The sequence below is a fragment of the Macrobrachium nipponense genome, chromosome 3 (genome assembly GCF_015104395.2).
Source record: "Macrobrachium nipponense isolate FS-2020 chromosome 3, ASM1510439v2, whole genome shotgun sequence".
Taxonomy (NCBI): domain Eukaryota; kingdom Metazoa; phylum Arthropoda; class Malacostraca; order Decapoda; family Palaemonidae; genus Macrobrachium; species Macrobrachium nipponense.
Window position 1 is genome coordinate 16,286,450 of NC_087202.1, and position 15,000 is coordinate 16,301,449.

Consider the following 15,000-nt stretch of genomic DNA (forward strand, 5'->3'; position numbering starts at 1 on the left):
CAGGCAGTCCCACAGCCATGTTAAGAATTTAATTGCGATGATTTTTGCATAACGCAGGCTGTGAAGGCTTACTCGGATTCAAAGATTTTAGGTTGGGGCTATCGTTCGGTTCGACTTCGTTTGATTAATGAATTTAAACGCACACACACACACACACACACACACACACACACACACACACACACACGAGGATTCTCTTACATGTGAAAGCGACTCAGAGATTGTACTTCCTATATCAGTCTAGAATGAAACATTCTACGTAGTTATCTCGCCGTGTTTAACTACCTCTCATGTGTTCACACATAAAGCCCATATTATTATTATTATTATTATTATTATTATTATTATTATTATTATTATTATTATTATTATTATTATTATTATTAGGGATATGAAACATATTCATATGGAACCAGCCTATGGGAGCTATTGACGTGAAATTCAATCTTCCAAAGGATATGTTGTTTATTTGGGAGAAGTAACAGAAGGTAATAAGAGATGGGGAATCAAGAACTCCTTCCTTTTCATCTTAACCACTATAAGAATATCGGCCAAATCTTGACCAAATATTAGCATTGCAGAAATATACACATTACACCTACACCAAAAGCTACAGTAAAAAAAAATGGTAAAAGAACTTAAAGTAAGTACCAATGCCTAGGATTTATCTTTAATAATTCTCACATCAGCTTACTAAAGGTATATAAATTCCCTCCTGCCTTTACCTTCTCTTAATAAAACAATCATAAAACTTCGTCAGAAGCCATTAAAAATATTGAGCACATAACATAAGACAAACATGCTTTACAGGAGTTTAAAAAAGGAATGTAATTTTCCCCCTACAGTTTCCTAAAACATATCTCATTAAGCAAGAGGCCTTAACTGAAAGTATAGGAAAAAAATCGAAAATGTTACAAATATGTATTCAATATCGTCATGTAGACTAAGCTTTAATGATTACTGATCAGCTAGATTATGCAATAAAATGTTCTTCCTACATTCGCTCAGCTTTTTGTTTAAATAAATATTAAATATGCATACGGCGGCATAGGAAAAAATTATAATACATCGAAAGTAAACTGAATCTCGCGCTGAAAACTTAACTTCAAATATTCTCGCTGTACCTCGAAAAAGGAATACAATTTTCCTCTGACATTTCCCACTTTCATATATCTAAAATTCCACATCAAAATGCCTTCGTTCCATTTGGGGAGACGTCGTGTCTCAGTGTCCGATTCCATTAAGTGGATATCTTATTAACACAGAAATACTGAACCTTTACCAACGTCAGCTTTGGCAGCGGTCCAGTGCAGGAAGAGAAGAAACTCATAAGATAGAATAGGAATGGGGTTGGGTAATGAAATAAAGAAACAATACTCACTATAATGAAAAAAATGTTTTGTTTTGAGTGTGCATATCGAGTAACGAAATATTTGTCAAGCAATTTTGTTGGATTTCCTGAACATTTCGAGGTTATTTGTGATCACCATATAATTAATACGCAGTTTTTAAATTAATAGTTATATCGAAACTAAATTAAATTTAATTTAAAAAAAGATTTTAGTATAAACATGGAACGTAGCCTTTTACTTGAATTTTACCCAAGGAAAGGCGAAGAATGACAGCATGTTTAGCTCCGTAAACATCGGGAACTGGGAGATATATTCTTTAAGTCATCACTCCGTCCATCCAACCGAACGACAACCCATGCCCTTTATGAACAGGGATTCATTCCCGAAATGTAAACTTGGAATGAAATAACAATGAATGACTAACACCAGATGAAAACTAGTGTAATAAAATAATTTTTACAGCTTTTAAAAGCTTTGTTCAGTGATCATTGGAATTTCAATGATCTTCCCTTCGATGAGAAAGAAATCTAATTTTATAACAAAATACCAAACGGAATTTTTTTTCAATATGTTTTTGGAAACCGCAAAATTCCTACAAGACACAGGATTTCTGATATATGATCTATAAAGGAAAGTATGGATTACGGCCAACATGGCATCTTACTTCAAATATACTGCAAGATAATTCATGAGGTAAATTAGCTAATATCCCAATTTAAATTTCAAATTCAGATTTACTCTTCTATCTCTCACATTACAAAATTATCCCTTTCACTTCCACTATCACCTATTTGAAAAGGAACTGTTAACGCTCCTGTCAGTTATGTTATCGTATATTTTCAAGACAAGATGAACTGAGGTTACATTTGCTGAATTATAAAATGTCCCATATTGGCCTGTTTCACGACAGCGTATCTTTCGTTGTATCGTCTATGATCTTAAAGACATACGAGAGAATCTGTTGTCGTAGGAAATGTCAGGTAAACTTCGTATGTTTTAGTCAGGTCAAAGCTTTTGAGCTTTAAACATGATTTTCAAACATTCAAGGCGATGAAGAAGTTCAGAGCTCGGTTAGCTAATTATAATTATCAACACTGAAAGAAGAAAAAGGAAATGAAAGAAATAATGGAAAAATAGGTATAGCAGCGCTTGTCCCGTCAGTCTAGTCCGTTGGCAAATCTTTAAGAAAAGCAAGAGGATAAAAAGGTTAGTATCGACTTAGAGAAAAGGAAACGAAAATATATCATCAGGAATTCTACATCACCTACTGATCTCATGTTAATCTACATCATTTCCCTTTTCCATCACCGCAAAACTCCCCCACGGAGAGATAAGGAAAGTAAGCATGACTAAGGAAAGAAATCACTTATTTGAATAAAAAATATAACCACTTTCTTGTACTCACCTCGACTAGATGCATGGAAGAAACCCTGGGAAATCTACAAGGTAAATAGGCCACATCGCCGACGTTTACTTTGACGTCGGTGACTGAGTTGTTCTGGAGATCCAGAGGAGGAAGGACATGGCGGATGTTCCAGACTGGATCTACGCTGACAATGACCTCCCCTGGAAAACGTAGAAAAATAAGTTGTGAACGGGACGTGGAGAGAGAGAGAGAAAGAGAGAGAGAAGGGACGTGGCGGATGTTCCAGACTGGGTCTGCATTGACAATGACCTTCCCTGGAAAACTTGCTAAAACAAGTTGTGAATGGGGGGGAACAGAATGAGGGTGAGAGAAAGAGAGATAGACAGACCGACAGACAGAGTTGTCCTGGAGATCAGCAGGAGGAAGGACGCAGCAGATGTTCTAGACTGGATCTGCTTTGACAATGACCTCCCTGGAACCCGTGGAAAAAAAAGTTGTGAACTGGGAGAGAGAGAGAGAGAGAGAGAGAGAGAGAGTTGTTCGGAGATCCATAGGAGGAAGGAAGCTGACGACGCTATAGACTAGATCTGCATTAGAGAGAGAGAGAGAGAGAGAGAGAGAGAGAGAGAGAGAGAGAGAGAGAGAGAGAGGTTTTAAAATATTCGGATACACAGCAAAACAAGAAAAAAACCTCTCAAACTCCTATACTCCCTTTTATTTCATTTCCTTAAAAAACTACTTTTGGATACCAATGTCTCTGATGATAGATGAACTTTTTTGTAGAAGTCCTGGACTGTCTGAAAAATAATAAATTGTTAATCAAATTTGATAACCGATTACAAATGACAGTGTCCAAAAGTCTGGTGATATTTGTGCTTCTCGTCCGCGAATGGATGTAGACTGATAAAACCGAGATTTTCGCTTACAGAAAATTACAGAATTACGCAGTTGTCGATCCAAGTATGTTGAGAAATATCTGATGTACCTTTCGATAAATACAGAATTATTTATTTGCATCACTGATACGGCAATTGCAATGGTACTTATTCTGACATTTACTGCAGCTCACACGATGTTAATCAATTGAACCACAGCTAAATCTCTTCCGGGTGTAGTCTATCATTAATTTATCCCTAAGTCATTTTGATATTTTATCGTTTAACTGAAAATGTTATATGTTAACTGAAATTTATTAGAATAATTTCGAGGATATCACACAATTTCTGGCCTCCTGTCATGTGCTATTAAGCTAACACTGAGGTGCTATAAACCTTATAATTAATGAAACCTGTTTTCCTAGCCAATCCTCTCCAACTCTACTTTGTAAATTGTTTGATCTCTTGTCCATATCCTATTAGGAACATTAAATCGCTGGTCTTATCCGAGATGCTAGTGTGGACATATTAAGTCTGAATTTTCAAGGGAAACGATTGCAGTTTCAATAAACCATAGAGTAGAGGCTCTAAGACCTGCAACTCTGAAACTCACTTGATGATTCGTGTTGCTTCTTGCTGCCAGCAAGAGATGGCAGCACCAGGGAGGTAAGGGCTGTCGCCACGAGCCAGAGAGTCTGATACTGTCGCAACATCTGCAAGTGATAATGATAGTGATGAATAAGATAATAATAAGAGAAACAACAGCAAAAACAACAATAACGACAACGATACAAAATCTGGTGTTCAAAATGCATAAAAACAAATCATTTTAAAGCAGAACTTCAAATTGATAATAATAGGAAAAAATTCCAATTATTTTTAAATTCAGCCATACTTCATGAAAAGCGCCTCTCAACATCTTAAACCTAAATAGACCAGAACTTCATCATTAGCAAGATAAAACTCAACAGAAATAAAACAGTGAACACGGAACCTACAAAGCCTCAAATCGAGAAATCGGGACCAGTTAGCAAAATCTCAAGTCCAAACAAGGGATGACTTCACTTAGAATCAGTTGACTGAAAATGCAAACTCCCCAGGCACCTTCATTGGGGGAAGATATTATTTTCGTGTTTCACAATCAGTGGGAAGGGTAGTTTGTATCAATGCTGTAGTGTTCCGGAAGACGCGATGAGATGGAAAATAGAACACAATAGTGTGTACGTGTTTCTTATTTCATTTTAGGTATCACTCGTTAAGTAAGGTAACGTTGAATGTCTTTTATTGTCACATTTCTATCAGGCGTTATCCAGACACGAATTCTAAATGGATAATTTATTTTGATTAATTTTTACCCTTTTTTTGGCTCACAAATTAGCTAGATTTACTTGTGATTTTCTTTTTTTCCTATGCCTAAGAGCTAAGTATTTCTTAATTTTCGTAGATGTTAGGTCGTAAGTAAATCAGATGTAATTTCTGTTGGCAGAAAAATGTAACATATAATCCAAGTTTGATTTTCCTCCCAAAATATAACAGATATCATCATACTATAAAGACTAGAAGGATATAATTGCTAAGATCTGAACAGAAAGCTGAAAGAATACAAAGCACTTCATGAATTTCGTGGTGAAATCCTTCCATCACACTATTTTAGTTATACAGAATATGTAGGTGTTATTTGATTTTTTTGTTTCTTTGACATTTTCTTATTTTCTAAATTTAAAATCGTTCGATGACCTTCAGCGTTTTAATTCTTTATTGGAGTTGAATTCATGACAAGGAATTTCTTTACATTATTTTCAGTATTATTTTTCATTATATAAACGCTGTACTCGTTTTCACAATTAATGTTGTTATACAACTGCCTAATGTAACAAAGGTAAGACTATAGTAAATGTTGTCCTTGATGAGAGTGAAGGTTATTTCAAGCCTAGCTGTAACCTTATTTTTGAAAGCAGAATACATCTAGCACAAAAGTAAGGATACCAATGGGAAGAGAGGCCTTCATAAATGTAATGAAATGACTAAACGCAAAATAATAAAGAAAAATAAATAACAGAAGCAGGAAAGTAAAAATCAAAATAAACCACGAAATGAGCATAATTTTTCCACAAAATTTCGTTAAGTATTGACCGTGAAAAGGGCTGAAAATCAGCTTAGTTCACGTAAACAATTCTGGAAATAACAGGCTTACGGGATGTAAGTTATCGGTAATCTATGAGATTTGCCAGGTGCTCAAATGGGAAGGGAAACGTCTTGGAGAGGAAAACGTTTCGGGGAGACGTTTCAGTGAGGAAATTATTTTTGCAAAGGAAAACGTCGCGGGGAGGGAAAAGTTTTAGGGAAGAAAACGTTCGGGAAGAAGACGTTTAGACGAGGAAAGCGTTTCTGGTTGGGAAACCTTTCAAGAAAGAAAACGTTTCGAAGAGGAGAAAAGTTTCGGGAGGAAAACGTTTCTGGTTAAGAAAACTTTTCGGGAAAGAAAACGTTTCGAAGAGGAGAAAAGTTTCGGGAGGAAAATGTTTCTGGTTAAAAAAACTTTTAGGGAAAGAAAACGTTTCGAAGAGGAGAAAAGTTTGGGAGGAAAATGTTTCTGGTTAAAAAAACTTTTCGGGAAAGAAAACGTTTCGAAGAGGAGAAAATTTTCGGGAGGAAAACGTTTCTGGTTGGGAAACTTTTCAAGAAAGAAAACGTTTCGAAGAGGAGAAAAGTTTCGAGAGGAAAACGTTTTTGGTTAAGAAAACTTTTTGGGAAAGAAAACGTTTCGAAGAGGAGAAACGTTTCGGGAGGAAAACGTTTCTGGTTAAAAAAAAACTTTTCGGGAAAGAAAACATCTCGGTGAGGAAAAAGCTTTGGGAAGATATTAGAATGTGTTTGTCATAATTAGACATTAACGAATAAATTTATGTATGAATTCATTTACATGTGAATTCATTTGTTGGTAATTTAGCTCGCTTGCTGTTGAATCAGCGTTCGTCTTGTGCGGAAGAATGTTTGTGGCAAATAATTTTCATATGATTATATTTGTCATACATAAAAAAGCATTATGCCAAATACATCATACAGGTAAATGATGGTACAGGGATATCAAACAATGATTAAATGAGATGAAAATTTATCTTTGATAATAAATAAGATTCTGAATTAATCTTGAAATATATTCCTTCCGAAATGTCAGAACAGAGAATTCTAATGTCACGATGAAAACGGCAAATCTATGTTAAATAATGTAAATTTCCATCATAGCAAAACATATAAAACAAGACTTTCGTTTACCAGTGAAACAAACTGTATTATTATTATTATTATTATTATTATTATTATTATTATTATTATTATTATTATTATTATTATTATTATTATTATTATTATTATTATTACTTCTTTTTCTATCTCAGTTATCCTATTTGACTGGGTGGTTTTTATAGTGGGGGATTCCGGGTTGCATCCTGCCCATCACTCGTCTCACTATGTACACTGGTTCTAGTAGCATCTATTACTTCCATGTTTCTTTTCTGGGATCTTGGGATCGTGCCTAGTGTTCCTATGATTATGGGTACAATTTCCATTGGCATATCCCATATCCTTTTTATTTCTATGTTTAGGTGTTGATACTTACACATTTTTCATCTTTTTTTCTCATCTACTCTGGTGCTACTATGGAAGTCGACATCAGTGAGTAATACTTTCTTCTTGATTTTGTCAATCAGCGTCACGTCTAGAGTATTTGCATGTATCAACCTATCTATTCTGATACCAGAGTACCAGGGGGTCTTTGCCTGATCGTTTTCTACCACTCCCTCAGGTTGGTGTTCGTACCATTTATTACTGCAAGCTAGCTGGAGTTTCTTGCACAGGCTCCAGCGGAGGGTTTTTGCTCTTGAGTCGTGCCTCTTTTTGTACTGGTTCTGTGAAAGAGCCGGACATTCGCTTGGAATGTGGTTTACGGTTTCGCCTTTCATATTGCATTTCCTGCATATGGGTGAGATGTTATTTGCATCTATTGTGCATTGGACATATTTAGTGCTTAGGGCCTAATCTTGTACCGCTGTTAGCATTCCTTCTGTTTCCTTCGACTTCTACCCCCGTGCAGCCATTACCATGTTCCATTGCTAGTCATTTCTTTAGTTTGTCTCACATATTCCATTGGTTTGTTGTGCCATTCCCCTCTTCTGCTTCTCATTCTCCTCTCTGTATATTTCTGGTTTTCGTCTACTTTTATCAGTCCTTCATCCCATGCACTCCTTAGCCACTCATCCTCACTGGTTTGCGACATTGCCCCAGTGTTTTGCTTTCGATGTTGATGCAGTCCTCTATGCTCAGTAGACCTCCCCCCACCCCTTCCTTCTGTGTTATGCAGTCTATCCGTATTTGCTCTCGGGCGTAGTGCTTTGGGTACTGTAATGTCTTTCTTGGTTTTCTGGTCTATGCTGCGGAGTTCAGCCTTCGTCCACTCCAGTACTCCTGTGCTGTATCTGATTACTAATACTGCCCATGTGTTTATCGCTTTCATCATGTTTCCTGCATAGAGTTATAACCTGATAATGGCCGTAAGTCTGCATATTTTTTCCTAATCGTGTCCTTCTTCTCTTGGTGTTTTATATCCCCTCCTATTATTTCCAGATATTTGTATCCTGTCTCATCTATGTGTTTGATGCTATTTCCGTTTGGTAGCTTTATCCCTTCAGTCCTTGTCACTTTTCCTTTTTGTCTGTTGACAAAGGAGCATTCTGTTATTCCAAACTGTATCCTGATGTCCCCAAATACAACCCTTAGAGTTTGCACTAGGGTATCTATTTCCTTGATGCTCTTACCATACAGCTTGATGTCGTCCAAGAACATCAGATGGCTAATTCTGTTACCTCCTTTCTTGAACTGGTACCCATCATCCATCTTCCGCAGTTCTTTTGTCATGGGAATCATGGCTATTTATTGCATTGTATTTATTAGGGAACTGATGGTGTTTTCCTCTGCCCCAAATATGTTCATGCATTTTATTAGCCACGTGCGTGTTATCATGTCGAAGGCTTTCATGTAGTCAATCCATGCCATACTTAGAAATTGGTTTTCCTTCTACTATTCTTCATTACTATTTTGTCTATCAGGAGCTGGTCTTTTGTGCCCCTACATTTCCTTCTGCAGCCTTTCTGTATCCTCTAAGTAGCTGTATAGCCTTTCACTCATGATACCCGTTAGTAACTTCCCCATAATTGGTAGGTAGGTGATAGACCTGTAGTTAGTTGCTCTATTTCCCTTGTTCTTGCCTTTCTGTACTAAGAATGTTCTCCTTGTGATCATCCATTTGGGCGCATGATGGTTTGTATTACAATGCTGGAGTTGTTCTGCTATTCGTGGGTGTAGTGCCTTTAAGTTTTTGAGGCAGTATCCATGGACTTCATTGGGACCTGGGGCTTTCCAGTTGGGGAATTTTCGTTGGATGGTGCCTGACTGTGTCTGTCGTGATCTCGATGAATCTTTGTTTTATTCTCACCATTTCCTCTGCCTTGACTTCCTGGAACCATGTTGCATATTTGTTCTGTGATACCGGATTGCCACATATGTTTTCCCAGAGTGTCTTACTTGGTTCGGCTTCAGAAATTTCCAGGTGGTTATCTTCCCCTCTTAGTTGGGTGTAGTCTTTTCTGGTTGGTTCCAAAGACTTTGTTCCGTTAGTATCTTTTATTCGTGTTCATGTATTGTTGGACCTTATGTGCTTTGGCTTTAAGCCTTTGTTTTATATGTTCTGTTGTGTTATTTAGTTCCTTCTCTCGTACTGTGTATTTCTCGTTCATTTCCTCCCTTGTTTTCTTGCTTCCTGGTGGTTGTCCTACCTTCTTAGTTGGCTGTATAGTCTTTCCTGGTAGTTACAGTTTTTTCTGTTGATATTCTTCATTCTTGTTCATGTACCAATGATTTCATGTTCTGATGATCTTCTTTTGTGTTGTTTAGTCCCTTCCTCTGTAGGCTGTATTCTCGTTCAGTTCCTCTCGTGTTTTGTTGCTTCAGTTTACTCAAGTCAGATCTCATCGCTATGATCTGTTTTTCCAGGTGCCTTTTCCATGGTGGTTGCTATTTGGTTTCTGTTGGGTTAGTTGTGATGACGGTGTTGGTGTTTGTATCCCTGTGAGTTCTACTAATAGTTTTGCTTCTGCATATCCAGATTATTTGTTTCAGTGGTACAAGTGGTGTCTATTAGTCTCATTATTTCATTAGCTTCACTTGTTTCCTCCCTTAGTTTCTATGTGCTGTAGGCGTTTATGGAGGGGATCTTTGTTCTTTCTGTATCTGGATTCATCAATTGTCTGATCTTGTCCAACCACTCCGACCTTTCTTTTACATCATAGGCGTTTCTGAGTGTCCCATTGTTTGGTAACTCATCATTCCTAACATCTCCTGTGGTATCATCTCATAGTTCGTCTTCTAGTTCTTCGTTGCTGGGTGTTATTTCTCTTTCCAGTTCCTCTCTTTCTATTGTGGAGAGCCAGTTCTGTATCTTTGTTTCCTACTTGGTCTACCAACCTCTGTTCTGTTTGGCGGGGTATTCACGCAGGTTTACCTGGCAGTTTTTCCCTGTCAGTTCATCGACTCTGACGTTAAAACATACGTGTTGATAACAGTTTATGGGCGGAGTCAGTCCACTCACCAGAACTGATGAACTGATGGAATTACCTATAGTTCTTTCGACCGACTGACAAGTGATCGCACGTTTGGACGGGTAACCAACGATTTTATGACAGTTCACTGCTGGATTTCTCCTGAGAAGGATTTCAGCCGCTTGGACCGAAATATGAATAAACTTAATAGGCCTAATTAATTTCATTGTTTGACCCTGCACCGCTTTTTGGAGACAATTTTGAGTTCAAATAATATGCTAAATAAAATCTATTGCCATGTGATATATACAATGTGGTATAGGCCTAGGCCAGTGTCCTGACGTTTTATGAAAGGTGTTACCAGTGAAAGTAGGCTTCACGGTCCATTTCATAAATAAAACCAACCCAAGGTCTAATTTAACCTTCTTCATATTGTATGAGAATAGCCATTTCTCTTTAAAAGGCAATATTTAGATCATACTCTGTTACGCCTTTTTGTTTCTTTCCTATTTTGAAGTGAATTGCCGCAGAAGCTAGTCTATTTAGCCCCAACTGCTTATCATCCAGCGGAATTTCCATCCCTGCCATATAGTAATTGACACGACGAAGGCTAGGCGAGAAATGAGGGCCATCCGGCCATGACCTCGAGTTGACTGTCCGACTGAGAGTTCTACTCTGTACGTGTGGAGGCTCATCTGTCGAACGGTCGTGGGTTGACTGACAGGTAAACGTGGGAGTGAGTACCCGGCCTTTGATGGGTGTTATTTCTGTCATTCCAGATGTTCACCAATCTTCTGCATCCTCTTTCTTTCAGGTTGCTTCTCATGTATTTTATTTTTTCTCTCGTCTAATTCTTCTTCTTCTTCTTCTTGTTAGCCTCTGTAGCTCCAGTCTGTGGATGCTGGTTGCTGTTGTTGTGATGGTCAGTTGCTGGATGACGACCTCCAAGTGCCTGACCATATTCCCCGCTCTTTGTGCTATATACCTGGCTGCAAGAGGTTCCATTTACGTCGATGTAGTTTAATCTTCCATTTCATTCCATTATCACTAAGTTTTTGTTATTTAACCCATAGCTGGGCCCTACCACATCAAGATTAGGTACTCATTTACGGCTACTAAAGATCCTTTCCCAGGGAATCAACGTCGAGGAGAGAGGTCACCCTCCAACGACTGACCAGTCCCAACGTTGCTTAACCAGACCATCGATGAGCTAAACCACCCATTATTATTATTATTATTAAGTTCAAAGCTATTAGATATTCAATTCCTAAATCCTATGAAACCCACATCTGACGACATAAGCAAACAAACACGAAACTTAATTTCAGTATTGATGAATGAATCATGTTTGCACAGCAACACAATTAGAAAAAATCTTCTCATATTATTTACAGCAGAGTAATTATCAACTTTTACCGCTCTAATTGGCTCAATAGTTAAAGCTTCTGTTTATCGTTGGTTTTAAACCAGGCAGAGGTTAGAATCCAACTTAGTTAATCCCCAGGTATATTTGTGGCTTGAAATTTACTAATATAAAGACTATCACGGTACATATCTGACAAAACTTCATTTGCATATATATATATATATATATATATATATATATATATATATATATATATATGTGTGTGTGTGTGTGTGTGTGTGTGTGTGTGTGTGTGTGTGTGTGTGTGTGTAGAGAGATAGAGAGAGAGAGAGAGAGTCCGTCTATCAGTTTTTACAAGATTCTTATGTCACTGTATTAAAGGAGAAGTTAGGAGACCAATGTGTTATAATAACACTCACACACTCATACACACACAGGTGTCTGTGCGTGTAATTTTCGTAAACTGAAATTTCATAATCCCTCACACACACGCACAGACAAACACACATTCAAAACAATAATACAATTCATTATTAACAATAACGCAATAATCAGCTGGACCACATCTTCAGATCTTATTAACTGTAGATCCTTTCTAGAGACTTTTCATGGCCACTGGGGTGAAGGACCTCAGGAAGGACCCGAAGTCCTAAAGTCCTCTTAGGGCCCTAGGAGCAAATTTTGACGTTCCAAACGAGAGCAGAAAGCTGTACAGAAGGATTCCCGCAAACGAAAATGACAGCGAAAATTAAATATTTTTAGTCCTGTACGAGATGGTACTCATCCGTTATGTGGGATAGCTAATTTGCTTGACGCAAATTGACGTCACAAACCCCCACACACTCATATATGTGTATATATATATATATATATATATATATATATATATATATATATATATACTATATATATATATATATATATATATATATATTATATACACACACACACATACAAACACCCACACAACACACACCACACCCACACACACATATATATATATATATATATATATATATATATATATATATATATATATGATATATATATATATATAATATATATGTATAAAAGGCAGTCTGAATAATATTTTTCTCTTTATCTCCATGTGAAAGCTCAATTCCGTTGTATGGAATAGTTGATTTGTCTGATACAGCCCCGCAATTACATAAAAGCTATAAAAGAAGGTATAAGTTTTTATTTCTCATCTCAATCTCCCTTCGTGATGGCAATAAGTCTCGTTATCTGTAATAACTGATTTGTATGACGCATACCGTCGTCCCAAAAGCGACTGTCAAATTATCAGGAGAAACATTCACTCACCCAGGTAAAATAAAAACTGTCACAAGGGGAACTTTATCTCATATTGTAACTCAGCTGGGCCAATGGGTTGCCAGCAAGGGATGATTCTGTTTACAAGCGACATTTGGCCTCTGTTTTCCCTTCGTCAAATGCCAGCAGCTGATGCGTGACGGCTGACGCAACAGCGTTTGACACATTTCTCCGCAAGAGATGTCTCTCCCGACCCCATTACGAAATTGTATAGTCAGGGTAACTCCGGGTTCTGAGTAGGTCGGATTACAGAATGACTTTCCCTTTGTTACATTACAAAGTCTGAGCGGAACGTTTCTCATTACTTCGATTTTTAAGTTGTTTCTTTATTTTACTATTTAAGATTCAAGTTTTGTCTTTGTTTATTAGTTCCGTAGTATGCACCTTCATATCAGTAAACTGTCGGTAAAATGAGATTCCTTCTACGTTATTTTTTTATTTCTATTCACATTCGCCTTTATCGACCTGTCTGTATGTCTTTCTTTTTTACTAGAGCATTTAATTACATAGCTGGTAGTCAGCGACTGGAGAGAGAGAGAGAGAGAGAGAGAGAGAGAGATTTATACACACATGTATATATATATATATATATATATATATATATATATATATATATATATATATATATATATATACATATATATACGTCATTTGTATCTGTCTCTCTCTGTCTATCAGCCTGTCTGTTCGTCTGTCTCTATGACTTGGCAAAATAACATTTCCTTTTACTGTCCAAAAATTCTCATCCCCTCTTCTTTTGACCTTTTAATAGCAAGTCAGCCTTTGGACCCTCTCGACTTCTCTTATCATCGTTGTATCTCCCTTGTTTTCAACACCTGGTTCTTTCTCTCTCTCTCTCTCTCTCTCTCTCTCTCTCTCTCTCTCTCTCTCTCTCAAGGTGGCTTTTCTTCTCCCTGATTTTCTCGTAAACATATCTTTTTGAAGACCGGCACCTGGTTTATTTTTATTTATTTATTTATTTTTTCGAGGAAGTCCCGGGACCCGTCATTAGCGGCCCCTATTGTAAGGATGCTCCTTCGCTTGTGTTTTCTCTATGGGATGATTTGCTGTTTTAGGATTTGCTGGTTTATTTGTTTATTTTGGGAGGGAATTTGTTTTCGATGGAGTTTCATGTGATGAGGTGAGGCTTGCAATATGTAATACAGTAATTATTGGATGTATAGATACACGCACACACACACACACGTATATATATATATATATATATATATATATATATATATATATTATATATATATATATAATCTGTATGTGGTGTGTGTGTGTGTGTGTGGTGTGTGTGTATCTACATTCAATAATTACCATATTGACATATTCCGTAAAGTTTTGAGGCGTGAATAAGAATATCAAATATTACGTTTGTTTTACATGCAGTATTGCGTCAAGTGGAGATGATTTGGTTTATGCCTATACTCGTATGTATGCATGTATGTATGATGTATATATATAGATATATAGTATATATTATATATATATATATATATATATATAATATATATATCTATATATATATATATATATATATATGTTATACTATATATATATATATATATATATATTCATATATATATATATTATATATATTTAGATATATATATATATATATATTATATAATAGATATATATATATATATATATACATATATATATATTATACTATTAATATATATAGAATAAATATTGCATACAAGTAAATGCGTGAACCAAATTATTTCCACTTGACACAATACTGCGTGTAAAACAAACGTATTATTTTATATACTTTTTCACGCCCTAAACTTTACGATTCTGTCATTCGTCCATTCTTCACCCACTTCTCCGTGCACCTCTCTCTCTCTCTCTCTCTCTCTCTCTCTCTCTCTCTCTCTCTCTCTCGTGCATCAGCGGATTTTCCACCGATACCTCTCTTGCATAAATGCATATGTAATAACAACCAATCACGAGTTCGGTTCGTAAGACAAGCGGAATATTGGCAGAAGGGCAAAATATAACTGTGCAGTGTTCACTTGCCTCCTCTGCTCACGAACTGTTTCTGATTTTGTGTTGGCATCCTTCCATTTCTCATAGCATTTTTTTCATTGGTATATGTTTTTAT

At 36.6% G+C, this 15,000-nt stretch overlaps 1 protein-coding gene across 5 annotated transcripts in view; it reads right to left on the bottom strand.

Annotated features, from left to right (window-relative positions):
* LOC135221642 (zwei Ig domain protein zig-8-like) overlaps positions 1–15,000 on the bottom strand; it is a 109,214-nt gene that overhangs the window by 37,870 nt on the left and 56,344 nt on the right. For all 5 annotated transcript variants that reach the window (XM_064259327.1, XM_064259326.1, XM_064259325.1 and 2 more), the window contains 2 exons: positions 4,207–4,306; positions 2,758–2,918 (listed from right to left, as the gene is read on the bottom strand). In XM_064259327.1, coding sequence (XP_064115397.1) covers positions 2,758–2,918; positions 4,207–4,306 — 261 coding nt within the window. The remainder of the gene's footprint in view (positions 1–2,757; positions 2,919–4,206; positions 4,307–15,000) is intronic.